Source organism: Balaenoptera ricei, chromosome 8, assembly GCF_028023285.1.
Source record: "Balaenoptera ricei isolate mBalRic1 chromosome 8, mBalRic1.hap2, whole genome shotgun sequence".
Classification (NCBI taxonomy): Eukaryota; Metazoa; Chordata; class Mammalia; order Artiodactyla; family Balaenopteridae; genus Balaenoptera; species Balaenoptera ricei.
The window spans coordinates 114,318,752-114,336,623 of NC_082646.1; the positions used below are offsets into that span (position 1 = coordinate 114,318,752).

The 17,872-nt window shown below is 47.1% G+C and overlaps 1 protein-coding gene across 4 annotated transcripts; it reads left to right on the forward strand.

Moving 5' to 3' along the window:
• Positions 1–299: 299 nt before the first annotated feature.
• SIRT3 (sirtuin 3) lies at positions 300–17,736 on the forward strand. 4 transcript variants are annotated; one of them, XM_059932488.1, is made up of 7 exons: positions 300–407; positions 5,006–5,191; positions 5,292–5,590; positions 7,230–7,330; positions 13,844–14,005; positions 15,448–15,657; positions 17,229–17,736. In XM_059932488.1, exons 1-7 carry the CDS (start codon positions 325–327, stop codon positions 17,256–17,258), a joined length of 1,071 nt encoding a protein of 356 aa, XP_059788471.1. In that variant the 5' UTR covers positions 300–324; the 3' UTR covers positions 17,259–17,736. The 4 variants fall into 4 exon arrangements, with proteins under 4 accessions (XP_059788471.1, XP_059788470.1, XP_059788473.1 ...); XM_059932487.1 differs by lacking the exon at positions 17,229–17,736 and adding an exon at positions 16,265–17,222; XM_059932490.1 differs by lacking the exon at positions 17,229–17,736 and adding an exon at positions 15,851–16,258.
• The last annotated feature ends 136 nt before the right edge of the window (positions 17,737–17,872 follow it).

Sequence of the window (17,872 nt, forward strand, 5' to 3'; positions counted from 1 at the left end):
GGGTGCCCCGAGAGGGGCGGGGCGCGCTGGAGGGGCGGGGAAAGAGCGCAAGGGTGTGGTAAGGGCTTGCGGGGGCGGGGCGAGGGTGCACCGAGAGGGGCGGGGCGCGCTGGGGGGCGGGGAAAGAGCGCAAGGGTGTGGTAAGGGCTTGCGGGGGCGGGGCGAGGGTGCAAGGAGAGGGGCGGGGCGCGCTGGAGGCGGGGAAAGAGAGCGCGAGGGTGTGATAAGGGCTTGCAGGGGAGGGACTTTCGGGTGCGGGGCGCGCTCGGGGGCGGAGCGCGCACGTGACCCCTGGGCACCTGACGCTGCGGGCTGCGGAGGAACATGGCGTTGTGGGCTTGTTCAGTTGTTCCCGCCCTCAGGCTTTGGGGCCTGGGAGGTGCGCGGCCCTGGACCCGCCGGCCTCGGTTTGTTCCGGGTGGCGGCGGCGGGGGTGGCGGGCGGGGCCCAGGGCGGAGACTGACCCCCTCAGGCGAGCGGGGGAGTCAGGCTTCCCCCTGCGTGGTCGGCGGGACGATTGGAGGACCTGAAAATGGCAAGTCCCTGCTCACGCGGCTCTGAAGGGTGTTCCGGAGACACCCATGGCATTGGTTTCTCGTTTCTTCCCGGGGTATTTTGGGCGTGTATAAGCAACATTACTTGTTCATTCTTGACATCCCGCCCCCTTTGTAGTTAGATTCTATTCTGTACCTGTCCTTTTTTACTTAACATGTCTTGGAGTTACTTCCATTCTAAACATAAATGTTTTCTGAGTCTTTTATACTAATCTGTAGAATTCCATTATATGGATGTTTCATACTTTAACCAGTCTCTTGTTGAAATAGGTTCTAATCTTTAGTTATTACAGATAATGCTGTGTTGAATAACCTTGTTTGTACCTCACTTTTTGGATAAATTTCTAGTAGTGGAACTCCTGCGTCTACTTTTTATTGCCCCACATAAAGGTCGTGCAGTTAATACTCCCACCAGCGTATGTTCATACCCCTACACAGGTTCATACACAATAATTGCACATTTTGAGTCCTTGTCTAGGAACTGAACCTACAAGTGGAAAAATCTTAAGGCCCATAGTTGCTAATCAGAGTAGTTAGGAAACTAACTTAAATGCCCACTAATGGTCAAGTGTTTACGTAAATAACGGTACGTTCATTTAATGCCTTCTTACACAACTACCAAAAATATCGAAGAGTTTAATAAATACCAAGGAGGAGTCTTTTTTTCATCCAAGAAACTTTTAATTGGACTCATTATCTACCAGACTGTTCTAGATGCTAGGATGGAGCAGGGGTCAGACAAACTGTTGCCTCCATGGAGCTTATTCCAGTTTCAGAATCTGCAGGCAGTTGTGTGGGTGGGGCATGGCTAAATAGTGACCTGGTCTACCAGGTGCTGATCAGGAGACCGCCATCATTCAGTAAATCCGGCTCCCACTCCTCCCACCCCGCTGCCCCCGCCATCAAGCAGAAGGCTTGAGGGTGCCTGTGCGGAGCAGTCCGTTTGCATAGGCTGTCTACACGTTGGAATTTGTGCCTTTCCAGTTTGTATTTTAGGGCTCTTATAAGAAATTGTCCTTTGTTTCCCTTTCCTAGTTAGCATCCATGCATGCCCCTCAGAGTACCCCTACTCCCAGTAGATCTCATTCCATGTAGCATATACTTTAAGTCATTCACTATATTCTAGACATTCGGTAAAATTCTGCCATGTGTTTTTCAGTGACAGACGTTTTACTTATGTAGATGAGAAATACCCATCAAGTACCCTGAGTAATACCTTGCACCCAAGTAGGCACTCAACAATGGTAATGACTTCTACAACATGGGTATTTTTTCAACACCAGCAAGCAGCTCTCCACTTTTCCACAGACACCGACCGGGTGTCAAATTTAACTGAATTCTGGCTTTGTCAGCCTGGAGATAGCACCAGCTTCCACAGGTTAAGGGCTCAGTCCCACAAGACTGACACCACTTCAGCTGCCAATGCAGGTTCACCTGTCCTTCTGACGAACTGACTGCAAATCGGAGGTTCCCACGACCCCCTCCTCTGGCTGGATTCACTTGCTAGAGTGGCTCACAGAATTCAGGAAACCAGTTTACTTACTAGATCGTGGGTTTATTATAAGGGATATTAAAGGATATGAATGAACAGCCAGATGAAGAGACGTGTATATAGGGCGAGGTTTGGAAGGGTTCTCAATACAGGAGCTTCTGTCCCTGTGGAGTTCAGGGCCTGGCACCTGGAAGTTTTCTGGTTCACCGACCTGGCAGCTCTCTGAACCCCCTCCTTTTGGGTTTCCATGGAGGCTCCAACCCTCTAATTGTGGTTGGTTCCCCTGGCAACAATATCCCCATCCTTAGGGGATTTCCAATAGTCACCTCATTAACATAAACTCAGTGTAGGTGTAAGAGGCTTGTTATGAATAACAAGACACCCATTTCACCTTCACGGCTCTGAAGTGATTTTAGGAACTGAGGCCAAAAGACCAAATATTGTAACAAAAGATGCTCCCATTGCTCTTAGGAAATTCAGAGGGTTCTGGGACAGAGACCAAAATATATATTTATTATAACTCACAGTATCGCAACTTCCCTCTCATTCCTTTTGTATTTCTCATAATAATTTGCATTTAGGAGGAGCTCAGTAAATGTTTGGGTGAGGACCTTAGGTGAATAGATGTTGTTGATGCTGTGTGCAGGGGGGCATTTAATAGCTGTAGTTGGAACCAGAACCTTCTCTTTCCTTCCTAACCATCTGACTGGTTTTCATTGGAAAACCCCCTTTGGAGATTTCATTGACTTGCACTCAGAAGAGCTGCCTTGGCAGGTGCTTTTATGCAAGTCTTTGATGCAGCAGAACTTTCTTCAGAATCTAGGGGCATCTCTGCAAGAGCCTGGGGAGGAGTGGGGAAGCATTGTTTTCCCTGCTGCATGTATTTCCTGTACTTGCTGCTGGGAGGTTTACAGCTATGGATTTTTTTCAGAAGACTGTAGGAATCGTCTCTGGCTCCCTTGCTTTTAGCTTCAGCAGCTGAGGCTCAGGGTGCTTGAGTGACTTGATGAGACAGGCGGTGGGCTAGGGCTCTGACGCTCCTTTTGGTGCCCTCGGCCCTGTCTTCCCTCGCCACGTTCGTCTTTCTCATTACACACCTTTCTGAGGTCTGTTCTTTGGAAAAGCAAGATGATGCTTTGTGTGTCCGGAGAGGCACCACAAATGGACTGAGTGACCAGCAAGCCCCTGGGTGGCGCTGTCATTTACCCCAGAGCGGAGCGTGGGAGTGCAGGAAGGGGAGGGGTGACAGGCACCCGAAAGCGAGGAGGGGGAGCCAGTACTGTCACCTTTCAGGGGCGGGCGGAGTGACTTCTCACTGGGTTCAGCAGTGGCTTCGTGAAGGAGGTGGCCTTGACTCTGGGAGACTGTGGACGTGCTGAGGTGGAAAAAGGCCTTTTCAGGCAAAGGAGCTGGGTTTAGGGTGTACACAAGAACCAGGAAAGGAGGGGTCTGTGAGAGGGGGTAGCGGGGTTGAGGCCATCACTGGGGCGGGGTGTGTTGTGCTAAGATGTTAGGGCGCTCTGGGGGGCAGAGGGCGTCCGGGAAAGCCTCACCAGCAGTGTGTAAGCAGGTGGGTCTGTGCAGATTTTGCAGGAACAAGAGAAAAACCAAAGACAGAGCAAACAAGGGAGTGAGTTGGGGTCACACTCCTGGAAGATAAGCTCTGGATTGTCCTGACCTGTATCTAAAGATGTACTTTTAGGGTGCATATTTCTTGCTTGTATCACAAATGAGTAAAAGAAATACTCTGTGTCCTGTTTTTATGTCTGTATTCACTTTAGATTTATCAATCATTTGGGGAGGGTTGTCATTTCAGTTTGTTTAATCTCTTTTCCTGTCAGGGTGGAGGGGTCTACACCGAGGGCGATGTCCTGGAGGTGGGTCATCAGGCCCTCCTCCTGGAGGACGGGTGTGGTAGCTGCCAGCCCTTGGGGTGTGAGGAAGGTGCCCTGTGTGGTGGGGCTGGCCGTCTTGAACTCTGGGCGAGCTGCCAGAATGATACCAGGAGGTGATGAAGTTGTACAGCTCAGGCAGCTGCCAGATGAGGGCCCCGAGAGCAGATCAGTAAACCCAGAAGGCCTTCAGGCCCACACTCGGCTCTAGCCTGCGCGCCCCCAGTGGCTGCCGACTTGCTTCAGTGGGACGTTTTTCAGGTGCCGCTCCAGGCTCTATGCTGGCTGTGTTGCCCTTGTCTTCTTCCTGGTGCTTTCCTGCGTTTGGAGTCACTTACCGAGTCCTGATGCCTCTCCGAAGCCTGTGATTTGTTTATTGTGTGTCTTGCTCTCTTTTCTTGTGGAAGACCATCTCATACTCCTAACAGTTAAACTTGTTGTGAGTGTCTCAGCTCCTGGTTTCTGGAGATGACCTGAGAAGCCTTCTAGAGTTTTGCAGGGAGACCCCCGAGGTCCAGTCTGCCCACTGCCTTGCCTGGGTTATGTGATTTGTCTGGGGGCCATGTAACATGAACAGCCTCCTGAACAGCTGCGAACGTTGAAGTCTCTGCAGCAGTTTGAATCCCTCACTGTGAGGATATGAATGTTCGTTTTTGGAATGGTCTCTTGAACCCACTTATCATCCTGGTAATATTTGGTGTAAAGTCGGAGACGTTTAACTTTCTTTAAATGTCACTGAGTATTTGTCACATCCCAGGTATGTTAGGGCGTATGGCTCTGCAGAGAGTGTCCCCCAAGACCCCGGCTCCAGCTTGAGCCTTCAGCACTAGCCTTCGATAACAGGAACTGTGAAATGATACTTTCCTTATTTGCACAGTTCCCGCTAACCTGAAATACGTCTTGATTTCTGAGTTTGTATTTTATCCATGATAAGAAAGGTGGTGGTTCGGGGGCAGCAGGGAAGTGTGTGGTCATTCTCAGTGGTGGGGCTGTGGGAGGGGAGACACTGCTTGCTAGCATGGACTGGGTTCTCATCGGTTACCTGGCTGCTCTCCTTTTCCTGTCAGTATTGCAGGTGCAGGAAGGCCCATATCTTTTTCTGCCGGTGCCTCAAGTGTCTCTGGAAGTGGAGGCCGCAGTCCGAAGTTCCTCCTGCAGGACGTTGCCGAGCTGATTAAAACCGGAGCCTGCCAGAGGGTGGTGGTCATGGTGGGGGCCGGCATCAGCACAGCCAGCGGCGTCCCGGACTTCAGGTGCCCGTGCAGTCCCCGTGCCCCTCCCTGGCTGCTTGGGGCTCACTCCACTTCCTGGCTCTCTCCTGAAGGGCTCAGAGCCTCTTGCTTCTCTCTGCAGATCTCCGGGCACCGGCTACTACAGCAGCCTCCAGCAGTACAAGATCCCCTACCCCGAGGCCATTTTTGAGCTCTCATTTTTCTTTCGCGATCCCAAGCCGTTTTTCACTTTTGCCAAGGAGCTGTACCCTGGGAACTATAGGCCTAATGCCACTCACTACTTCCTGCGACTGCTCCATGACAAGGGGCTGCTTCTGCGGCTGTACACACAGAACATCGACGGGCTTGAGAGAGGTGAGACCTCCGTCCTGTCTCACATCTTCTCGCTCTTGCAGGGAAGGCTCACGTGCCTGTTTCTAGGTAGGGCTGAGGCCTAGTGCTTATTCCCCATCCTTGTGACTGATTTTGAGCCAAAGAGTTTTGCCTTTGTCCCCCCAAAAAACTGTCCTCTGTGTGTTTAAGTATCACTGTTGGCACCTCATTGTGGACCCATTTTCCGGGCTCTGAGTTTGGGATAGAACTAAAGTTGACATTGGGAGCTTCTGATCCGATGATTTCTTTTCTCTTTATATGTATATATTTTCAAATGTTGATTTATTTATTTATTTGGCTGCATCAGGTCTTAGTTGCGGCACGCAGGATCTTTGTTGCGGTGCGTGGGCTTCTCTCTAGTTGTGGCGCACGGGCTCCAGAGCACGTGGCCTCAGTAGTTGCGCTACACAGGCTCTCTAGTCGTGGCACGTGGGCTTAGTTGCCCCGCGGCATGTGGGATATTCGGTCCCCGACCAGGGATCAAACAACCCACGTCCTCTGCATTGGAAGGCGGATTCTTAACCACTGGACCACAAGTGAAGTCCCCTGATGATTTCTTTTTTAAAGTTTTCATTACGGGATTTTCTGAGCACACAAAAGTGAAGAGAAGAATGTAATGAATCCTCATGTTCTCGTCACCTCGTCCTGGCTGGTCCTGTTTAATCTGTGTCCTACCCCCACCTTCTCTCTCACCCCCAGCTATTATGAAGCAGATCCCTCTCGTCATAAATTTAATACATAAATCCAGCAATGGATATCTTCAGAAGAGAAAGACTTTTAAAACACAACCATGATATCATTATCACACAAAGAAATCACTAATAATTCCTTAAGATCATCAAACTCAGTGTGTGGTGATTTCTTGACTGTCTCGGTGGTGGCCATAACCAGTGATTCATGGGTCATACTGTCATACTGACCTCTGGCCGTGCACCCTAGAGAAGCAGTTGCTGGGGCCTCTTCTTACGTGCAGTGACGCTGACAGGCAGCTCTCAGCAAGCCAGCGGCAGCTCAGCCAGGCTGTGGATGGGTTGTGATTTGAAAAATGGAGTTCTCTCGACTCCAGGAAAATGTTTCTTTGCTAGAAGGACTCTACAGCTTGGAACCACATAGGCAGCAGCGAATACCCCGTGGGGACAATCTCTCTCGTGGAGTTGCAGCAGGGCGGGCCTTGTGGGAAGGCGGGAGTGTGTGGCTGTGAGCCTCGGCGTATGTACAGTGAGGACAGTGGGAAACCACTGCAGCTAGGACCAGGTCTGTGTACCCACAGCCTTCCAAAGCTGGTGGTGATAACAAAAACTTCATGATAAGTTACCTTTTGTCTGTTTTTCTACAGGTTTTTGGACATGTATTTATAGTGTTTTCTCACTTTTACTCGGTGTGTGTAGCATAGAAAATGTCTTTCTTAGTATTGGGTGTAATTTTATCTGGACTTAATCAAATGTTTTTTCCACTGTGTTTTCACAGGCTTTGTTTTACCTGTGATTCGGCTCCATGTTGGAGCCTCACCCCTGAGCTTATTCTGATCAGTGGGGTGTCGTTTGTAGGTGACAGAGGCGGGGACATCGGGCTTTCAAGTCACACCAAGGGCTGTGACTCCTGGAGGGCCTGCTGAGCCCAGAGGTTACACTAAGGGGCTTGCGCCCAAGCTGGGGGCAGCAGCACTTAGCTTTGGTTTGAATTTCAGCGTCTGGCATCCCTGCCTCAAAGCTCGTTGAAGCTCACGGATCCTTTGCCTCTGCCACCTGCACCGTCTGCCGAAGACCCTTCCCAGGGGAGGACTTTTGGGTGAGTTGTCACACTGACAGTTCTGTCCCTTCTGCCTTTCTCACTGGGAGTAAGCTGGAGAAGTGGTGTTTCATAAGCATCATGTCGGTAGGACAACAGAACAGTAATACTATGAAAATGTTTTCATTTTTAAATTAGAAAAGTAATATGTACTTGTAAAAAATTAAGGCAATACAAACAACAAGGATTTACTGTAGCATAGGGAACGTACATTCAATAGCTTTAATAACCTATAAGGGAAAAGAATAAAAAAAGAATATGTATACATACATATATATACATGTATAACCGAATCACTTTGCTGTACACCTGAAACTAACACAATATTGTAAACCAACTGTACTTCAATTTTTAAAAAATGTGCAAGTCCTAACTCCCAGTACCTGTAAATATAAACTTATTGGGCCATAGGATCTTTGCAGATTTAAAAAAAAAATAAGGCAATAGAGAAATATGTAGGGAAAAATGAATCTGCCTTCATCCAGTTCCTGTAGCCCGCTTTTAACAGTTTGGTGTATGATGTTCCAGGCCTTAAAAAAAGAAAAATATGTATATACAAACATACATGCACATTTCTGGGTACTTACACCCACACACAGTTACAATTTTTTTTCATTAATGGGATCATTAAGATTAATATTGTGCAACATGCTTTGTCACTGAGCAAAATTTCATGGATATTTTGTGTCAATAACTACAGCTCTACTTACTGTTTTTAGTAACTATAGAGCATTCCATTTAGCAATTCACCTGTTGTGGGATATTTTATGATGTTTGTGATTTTTTACTATTAAAAATAATACAGTAACGATACCCATGTTTACACCTCTGTGTACTTCTGGGAATATTTGGGAATAGAATGGTTTTTTTAAAAAAAATTTTATTGAAGTATAGTTCCTTTACAATGTTGTGTTTAATTTCTGCTGTACAGCAGAGTGACCAGTTATACATATATATATTCTTTTTCATATTCTTTTCCATTATGGTTTATCACAGGATATTGAATATAGTTCCCTGTGCTATACTGTAGGCCCTTGTAGTTTATCCATCCTATATATAATAGTTTGCATTTGCTAATCCCACACTCCCAATCCATCCCTCCCACACCTCCCTACCCCTTGGCAACCACAAGTCTGTTCTCTATGTCTGTGAGTCTGTTTCTGTTTCGTAGATATGTTCATTTGTGTGGTATTTTAGATTCCACGTATAAGTGATATCCTATGATATTTGTCTTTCTCTTTCTGACTTACTTTGCTTAGTATGATCATCTCTAGGTCTATCCATGTGGCTGCAAATGGCATTATTTCAGTCTTTTAAATGGCTGAGTAACATTCCATTGTATATATCTATATACACCACATCTTCTTTATCCTAGAATGGGTTTTTTTTAAACATTTTTATTTTATTTTATTTATTTATTTTTAAAAATTATTTATTTATTTGGCTGCGTCGGGTCTTAGCTGTGGCACGCGGGCTCTTTATTGTGGCATGGGAGCGTCTTTCTAGTTGTGGTGTGTGGGCTCTAGAGTGCGCGGGCTCAGTAGTTGTGGCACGCAGGCATGTGGGATACCCCAAACAGGGATCAAACCCACATCCCCTGCATTGGAAGGTGGATTGTTTTTGGTGGGGGCATATAGTTGTTTTACAATGTTGTGTTAGTTTCTACTGTACAGCAAAGTGGAGTTCCCTGTGCTATACAGCAGGTTCTCGTTAGTTATCTATTTTATCCACATCAGTGTATACATGTCAATCCCAGTCTCCCAATTCATCCCACCACCACCACCACCTCTGCCTTGGTGTCCATACGTTTGTTCTCTACGTCTGTGTCTCTATTTCTGCCTTGCAAACTGGTTCATCTGTACCATTTTTCTAGGTTCCACATATATGCGTTAACATATATTTGTTTTTCTTTTTCTGACTTACTTCACTCTGTATGACAGTCTCTAAGTCCATCCACATCTCTACAAATGACCCAATTTCGTTCCTTTTTACGGCTGAGTAATATTGCATTGTATATATGTACCACATCTTCTTTATCCATTTGTCTGTTGATGGACATTTAGGTTGCTTCCATGTCCTGGCTATTGTAAATAGTGCTGCAGTGAACATTGGGGTACACATATTTTTTTGAATTATGGTTTTCTCTGGGTATATGCCCAGTAGTGGGATTGCTGGGTCATATGGTAGTTCTATTTTTAGTTTTTTAAGGAACCTCCATACTGTTCTCCATAGTGGCTGTATCAATTTACATTCCCACCAACAGTGCAAGAGGGTTCCCTTTTCTCCACACCTTCTCCATCATTTATTGTTTGTAGATTTTTTGATGATGGCTATTCTGACTGGTGTGAGGTGATACCTCCTTGTAGTTTTGATTTGCGTTTCTCTCATAATTAGTGATGTTGTGCATCTTTTCATGTGCCTCTTGGCCATCTGTATGTCTTCTTTGGAGAAATATATATTTAGGTCAGGTCTTCCGCCCATTTTTGGATTGGGTTGTTTGTTTTTTTGATATTGAGTTGCATGAGCTCTTTGTATATTTTGGAGATTAATCCTTTGTCTGTTGATTTGTTTGCAAATATTCTCTCCCATTCTGAGGCTTGTCTTTTCGTCTTGTTTATGGTTTCCTTTGCTGTGCAAAAGCTTTTAAGTTTCATTAGGTCCCATTTGTTTATTTTTGTTTTTGTTTCCATTATTCTAGGAGGTGGGTCAAAAAAGATCTTGCTGTGATTTATGTCAAAGAGTGTTCTGCCTATGTTTTCCGCTAAGAGTTTTATAGTGTCCAGTCTTACATTTAGGTCTTTAATCCATTTTGAGTTTATTTTTGTGTATGGTGTTAGGGAGTGTTCTAATTTCATTCTTTTACATGTAGCGGTCCAGTTTTCCCAGCACTACTTATTGAAGAGACTGTCTTTTCTCCGTTGTATATTCTTGTGGAAGGTGGATTCTTAACCACTGGACCACTGGGGAAGTCCCTAGAATGGGTTTTTTTTTTTTAAATTTATTTATGGCTGTGTTGGGTCTTCGCCTCTGTGCGAGGGCTCTCTCCAGCCACGGCAAGCGGGGGCCACTCTTCATTGTGGTGCGCGGGCCTCTCATTATCGCGGCCTCCCTTGTTGCGGAGCACAGGCTCCAGACGCGCAGGCTCAGTAATTGTGGCTCACGGGCCTAGTTGCTCTGCGGCATGTGGGATCCTCCCAGACCAGGGCTCGAACCCGTGTCCCCTGCATTGGCAGGCAGACTCTCAACCACTGCGCCACCAGGGAAGCCCTAGAATGGGTTTTTTAAAGTAGAGTAAGATAGAGTGGAAAATCTTAAATAAAGATGAAATTCTGAAATATCGACGTGGCAGAGGATCCTGTCTTTTATTTTTTATTGAGGTGAAATTCACATAACATAAAATTAACCATTTTAAAGTGTACAGTTTATTGGTATTTAGTACATTCACTGTGTTGTGCAACTGCCACCTCTATCTAATTCCAAAATATTTTCGTCACCCTAAAGGAAAACCCTGTATCCACTAATCAGTCAACCCTATTCCCTTCCTGCCCCCAACCCTTAGCAACCACTGATTTTAAAAAAAATTCTATTGGAGTGTAGTTGATTTACAGTGTTGTGTTAGTTTCAGGTGTACAGCAAAGTGATTCAGTTATACATATACATATATTCATTCTTTTTCAGATTCTTTTCCCATATAGGTTATTACAGAATATTGAGTAGAGTTCCCTGTGCTATACAGTAGGTCCTTGTTGGTATATAGTAGTGTGTATATGTTAATCCCAGGCTCCTAATTTATCCCTCCCTACCATGTTTCCCCTTTGGTAACCATAAGTTTGTTTTTGAAATCTGTGAGTCTGTTTCTGTTTTGTAAATAAGTTCGTTTGTATCATTAAAAAAAAATTAGATTCCACATATGAGTGATATCATATATATGTCTTTCTCTGTCTGACTTCCTTCACTTAGTATGGTAATCTCTAGGTCCATCCATGTTGCTGCAAATGTCATTATTTTGTTATTTTTTTATGGCTGAGTAATATTCCATTGTGTATATGTACCACATCTTCTTTATCCATTCCCCTGCTGATGGACATTTAGGTTGGCAATCACGGATCTTTTTGTTGTCTCCATAGTTTTGCCCTTTCCAGAATGTCACAGAGCTGGAATCATACAATATGCAGCCTTTTCTCACTGGCTTCTTTCACTTAACATTATGTATTTAAGGTTCCTCCATGTCTTTTCATGGCCTGATAAGCACTTTTTTTTTTTTTTTAAGGCTAATATTCCATTTGCTGGATGTAACACAGTTTGTTTATCCATTCACCTACTAAAGGACATCTTGATTGCTTCCAAGTTTTGGCAATTATGAATAAAGTTGCTATAAACATCCATGTGCAGGTTTTTATGTGGACATAAGTTCTCAGTTCCTTTGGGTAAATACCAAGGAGCGTGATTACTGAATCCTATGGTAAGACTATGTTTAGTTTGTTCTTCCAGAGTGGCTGCCCCCTTTTGCATTCCCAGCAGCAGTGAATGTGAGTTCCTGTTGCTCCACATCCTCATAAGCACTTGGTGTTGTCAGTGTTCTGATTTTGGCCGTTCTTAATAGGTGTGGAGTGGAATATCATTGTTTAATTTGCAATTTCCTAGTGACATATGATGTTGAACTTGTTTCATATGCTCATTTACCATCTGTATATCTTCTTTGGTGAGGTCTTGGGCTCATTTTTTAACTGGGTTGCCCATTTTCTTATCGTTAAATTTTAAGAATTCTTTGTGCATTTTGGATAACCCTTCTTTATGAGATGTGTCTTTTGCATATTTTCTCCCAGTCTGTGACTTGTCATCTCATCCTCTTGACATTGTCTTTCACAGGGGAGAAGTTTTTAATTTTAATGAAGCCTGACTTACCATATTTATCTTTCATCGATCATCTTTTTCCAGATTGTGTTGGCTATTCTGAGTCTTTTGCTTTCCATATCAACTTTAGAATCAGTCTGTTGCTATCTATTCTCTGCATATTTTAAAAAACTTTTCTCTTTGGAGTTTTGCACTTTACTATGGTATGTCTCCATATGGATTTCCTTTTATTTATTCTGCTTAAGAATTGTAGAGCTTTCTGAATCTGAGGTTTGATATCTTTCATTTTTGCTGAAAAATCCTCAGTCATGATCCCTTCAGACAGTGACTGCCCCACCGTGTCCTGTCCTCTCTCTGTGGACCTTGGGTTGAACATCGCTGAGACTGGTTCACACTGTCCGCAGCCCTTGGCGGCTCTTCTCTGCATCCCATCTTGCTCCTCTTTGTGCTGCATTCTGAGTTTTTCTCCTGGTCTACTTTCCAGTTTATCGATATTCTATTCTGTCATAGAGGATAAAGCCCTTCCACTGAGCTTTAATTTTCGATACTCTACTTTTTATTACTGGAAGTTCTATCTGGTTCTTTTTCAAATCCACGACATTATTTTGTATAGCTTTCTATCTCCAATAGATATTTCAAGCCTGTCTTTTAAAAAATTTACACATACTAGAGTTTTTAATCTGTATCTGCTAATATCTGAAGTCCTTGACTAGTCCATTTCTTTTGTCTGTTGTTTCTGCTGGTCCTTACTGGGTTCAGCCTGCAAAAACAAATCCCAGTAGCTGTAAAGGTTTATCTTAGAAGCCAGGTGTCTTTTTCCTTAGTTTCCTCCTCTAATGTCTAGCCCAAGCATGAATCCAAGTGTAGCAGGATATAATAATAGCTTACATCTGCTTCACCTTGGCCTGCAAGGAGGAGGTCTGTGGAAAATGTTGTGACTCATAACTCCAGCCAGCGAGTTGAAGCCGACCTGAATGTCTTCAGGGCTAAGGTGATGATGTCAGGATCACTTCAGCTAAAATCAGGGACAAATTTATACCATCATTTTCATTGAATAATGCCTGTTGTAGGCCAAATGCCTACAGAGTACTTCTGAGGACTATATAATCAGTACAGTTGACCTTTGAACACGGGTTTGAACTGTGTGGGTCCACTCATATGTGGATTTTTTTTCAATAAATGTGTACTCCAGGACTACTTGATCCGTGGTTGGTTGAATCACAGATGCGGAACCACAGATACCGAGGAACCATCTGTACACAGGGCTGACTCTAAGTTCTGTATAGATTTTCAGTTGTGCGGAGGGTTGGTGCCCCTGACCCCTGTGTTCCAAGGTCAGCTGTGTTTCCTCAGCACCTGCATATCTCTGATAAGCACCCCAGGTGCAGAGCGTAGTGTTCAATGTGTTGGATATCGTATGGTGTCCAGGATCTGCTTTCAAATACTGCAACCTCCCCAAATTCTGGGGTGCTATATGAAACTGGCGGAGTGTCAATAATTGCTGAAGCTGGGTTCATTATATACAAGGGGCTTCACTGTACTACTGTCTCAGCTGTGGAATGTTTGACAGTTTCTCAATAAGAAGTTGTTTTTGCCTTTTCCTTTTGAAGTGTGTTGTGACAGCTTCCTTGGGCCCACTTTCTCTCTGTGTCACCCCAGGCCGACGTGATGGTGGACAGGGTCCCACGCTGCCCGGTCTGCACTGGCGTCGTGAAGCCCGACATCGTGTTCTTTGGGGAGATGCTGCCCCACAGGTTCCTGCTGCATCTGGCTGACTTCCCCACGGCAGACCTGCTGCTCATCCTTGGGACCTCTCTGGAGGTTTGTCAGCAGGCCTTGTGGTGCACAGACGTGGGGAGGAGGCTGGCGGGACGAGGCAGAGGAGGTGGGGCTGGTGGGACAGACACTCTGGGGCCACACCTTTGGAAAATGGGTGGATTCAGCATGCGAGGAGGCAGAGGTGTTCCAGACCTAGCGTGGGGAGCAGGGAAACGCTCAGTGTTGGGGTGTCCAGAGTGCAAGCGGGCACGATGCGCAAGGGGAGGTGTCCAGAGTGCAGGCGGGCACGATGCGCAAGGGGAGGTGTCCAGAGTGCAGGCGGGCACGATGCGCAAGGGGAGGTGTGCAGAGTGCAGGCGGGCACGGTGCGCAAGGGGAGGTGTGCAGAGGGCAGGCGGGCACGGTGCGCAAGGGGAGGTGTGCAGAGGGCAGGCGGGCACGGTGCGCAAGGGGAGGTGTCCAGAGTGCACGTGGGCACGATGCGCAAGGGGAGGTGTCCAGAGGGCAGGCGGGCACGATGAGCAAGGGGAAGGCGTGTGGGAGACGTGAGGCGGGAGCAGGTCTCCCAGGTCGTATCACCGAGACCGACCTTGTGTAGAAGCAGTGAAACCAGGGATGTAGCTGGTCGTCCTCTGGGTCAGAGAGACCTGGGGACGGGCTGAAGTGAGCAGATGTCCAGGAGGCTGAGCAGTCAGACTGCGGGGCCGCGAGAGGCGGCAGGGAGGGAACGGCTGGACTCGGGGGCTGGCGTCACTTTGCGGACCGAAGAGAGAGGCGTCTGCCTCTTTGTGGGGTCAGGGCCTTTGCTGGGGAGGAGGAATCTGGATCAGGGATGCGGAGTTCAGTCCTGCACACGTGTGGTTGAGGTGCCTGGGAGATGTGTCTGGATTTGCAGCTCAGGAGACTTCTAAAGGACGTGATGAGACCCTGAAATGGGCTGTGCCTGATTGGATGCAGGCACCAAGGGGAAGCGGGGCCAGAAAGACCTGTGCCTGGGGCCCCAGCCAGTCAGGGGCCCAGAGCTGTGTGTTTTTTCAGTGAACCTGCCTGCTGTGTGCCAGGCCCTGCTGCAGTGTGTGTGTGAGGAACCCCTCAGTGGTGGTCCCTCTGTGAGGCGCCGGGCCCTTGCTCTCAGGGAGCGAGACCAGATAGACGAGCTGTCATGTCACTGGTGAGTGTGGATGAGGAGGGCAGGGAAGATGGTGTGCGTGAACTTTAGCAGGGAGGCCCACAGGATCCAGGAGATGTCGGAAGAGAAAGGGGGCGTGGATGAGAGGGAGGCTGGGGTCGGGGGGAACAAGGGCATCGAGACCCAGCGGTGGGAGCGCTACTGAAGAAATGACACGGATGCTGGGTTTTCTCCGTATCCGAGGTCTCACTGTCAGTCTGTGCTGTCCCTCCAGGGCTGCAGGGGCTGTGGCAGAGCGGTCCTGAGGGCTGGGGAGGGCGGGCGCTGCGCTCCTCACATTTGGGCAATTTTTCAGGTGGAACCTTTTGCCAGCTTGTCTGAGGCCGTGCGGAGCTCGGTTCCCCGACTGCTCATCAACCGGGACTTGGTGGGGTCCTTGGCTAGGCATCCTCGGGGCAGGGATGTGGTCCAGCTGGGGGACGTGGTTCACGGTGTGACGAGGCTGGTGGAGCTTCTGGGCTGGACGGAGGAGATGCGGGACCTCATCCAGCGGGAAACTGGAAAGGTAGGGGCCGCTGAGAGTCACGGGAGGGGCCTTCTCTTCTGCTCTGGGGTCTGGTCAACCTGGAGTGGCGCCCTCTTTGGCTAAAACAGTAACAGTAATAGGTAATATTGCTGTTAATCCTGTACCAGGCACTGTTTGGCGCCACCTGTGTGCTTATGAATCGGGTGCTGTGATTCTTAATACCTCTGTTTAGAGATGAAGAAACTGATGCTTCATGCCTGCTGAGGGGCAGAGTGGAGATGAGGGTCCAGGCAGACAGGGCTGTCGTTCTGCAGTCGTCACACTTCAGCTGTCTTCGTACCCTAAACTAAAGGAGACTCCAGGATAAGATGTGATTCTGAAGTTCTCTGAACCTGTGTGGGATGATGCTTTTAGGAGATAATCAGCGTGAGAGGAGTTGACGTATCATCTGCTGAGTGTAGAAAGTCAGAGAGCCTTGCTCTCTCTAGATGTCAAGCCTCCTATAAACAAGTGAAGTTACAGAAAATGCAGTTTCCCACGAGAATCAGTTAGCATGTGTAGCCTTGATGTGAGGGGTTATTTTCTACAGGGGGCAGCATTAAGCATTTGAAGTCCAGCTGTCTCAGAGGATTATTTATGATTACAGCCAGGTATAACACTGCTGAAAGTGGACTTCACCAGAATGCTGTAATTTATGTTCTTGCTGTCTTGGGAAACCTCTCCACCCTTTGGCCGTGACTGCTTCAGGACTCAGGGCCATGAGTCAGCCCTTTCCTCTCACCTCCACTGGCAAAAGCCCCCAGCCTCTGGCTACAGCCTGATTTCTTACCAATCTGAACCAAAGCAAGAAGAATATGAGGCTTTTTAAAGATATAAGACTTTGCAGTTATATTGTTTTCATGATATTAGACATCATTGCCTTTGAATCCAGAGTTTGGCTCTTAGGGATAAGATGTAGGACGGTGCTGTTTCTCATCTCATTGTATGGAGGAAATAAAGACCGTCAAATGTTACAGTCACGTTGCTGGGTCACTTAGTGGAAGCAGAGTCTGGCTAACACGGATGCTTACACTTTACACCTCGAGAGGAACCGTAGCCCATGCCTTGCTCACGGGGGAGCAGAGATCTTGGTCAGATCCGCCTGGCAGCTTACACAGGAGCCTTTCTGTGGCTGACTTCCTGCTTCCATATAACAGCAAGACAAAGTCAAGTAGCCTCTGTGGACTTTTGGAATTATAGTCCTATAGGATTTGACCTGTGCTATTTTCTAGTTCCACAGAAATTTGTGTAAAGTTATGATTTTAGGGGTTTACTTATTTTAAAAGAGTTGCTGTCCAAGAATAAACACTAAGGGATGAGCCGAAGTCTGGGTTGGATTACTCTCCCAAGCAGTGAGTGTACTTGAGTACATCTGGACTGGTCACTTGAGCGAGGCCCTCCATTTAGCCACCCAGTTTTGCCCAGCCCTGCTGGCGTCGTCTTAACTTGGCTGAACAGCAGCATTTGCAGACAGAAAAGCTTCCGTTTTAGGAAATAATTCAATTCCAGGCCCTGAGATGTGCCCAGGTATGTTTTCAGATAACCAGTTTCCTCTCTCCTTTGTGTTCCAGACTGATGGTTGGGACAAATTAGGAGAGTGAGGGCTGCTCCTCACACCAGAAATGGCTATATGGGAGTCACTGCCCATTTCTGATGAGCCCTCTGCCTGAAGAACAGCTCAGGCACGTTTACAAATTTTGGCTGAACCAGGACATGCGACCTGAGGCTGCCCCTGGAGTGTTTTCCCAGGTCATGAGAGTCTGTGCACTCAGGGCCACCCCAGCCACAGATGTGCAGGAGCTGCCTGGCCTGACTTTTTGCTGAAGCTCTTAATGCCACAAGCGTTCTTCTGATGGTGAACCTCTTGAACTCAGACAACCTGGAACCCAAGACTGGACTCCATCTGAAGGCCAGGTTCAGCATCTGTCCACTTGGGTCAAGCAGCCCCAGTCACACCCCAAGTGTGGGCCTGGGTCCCAGGTAATGCACTAGGGTTTTCTAGCATGTTGGCCTCTTTAGTAGGTTTATTTTGAGAGATTGTCCTTCATTTCTGGCATGAAGTAAACTGTAATAGAGAAACTGGGCATCCCTTCATTTTTGTCTCCTAAAAGGGAAGATGAACGTGGAAAGGGGAGCTTGGGAGTCTGTAGGTGTCTTTCCTGTACTGAAACCACCCGAGGACTGAGAACATTTGTCCCTGATTCATCTCGGAGAT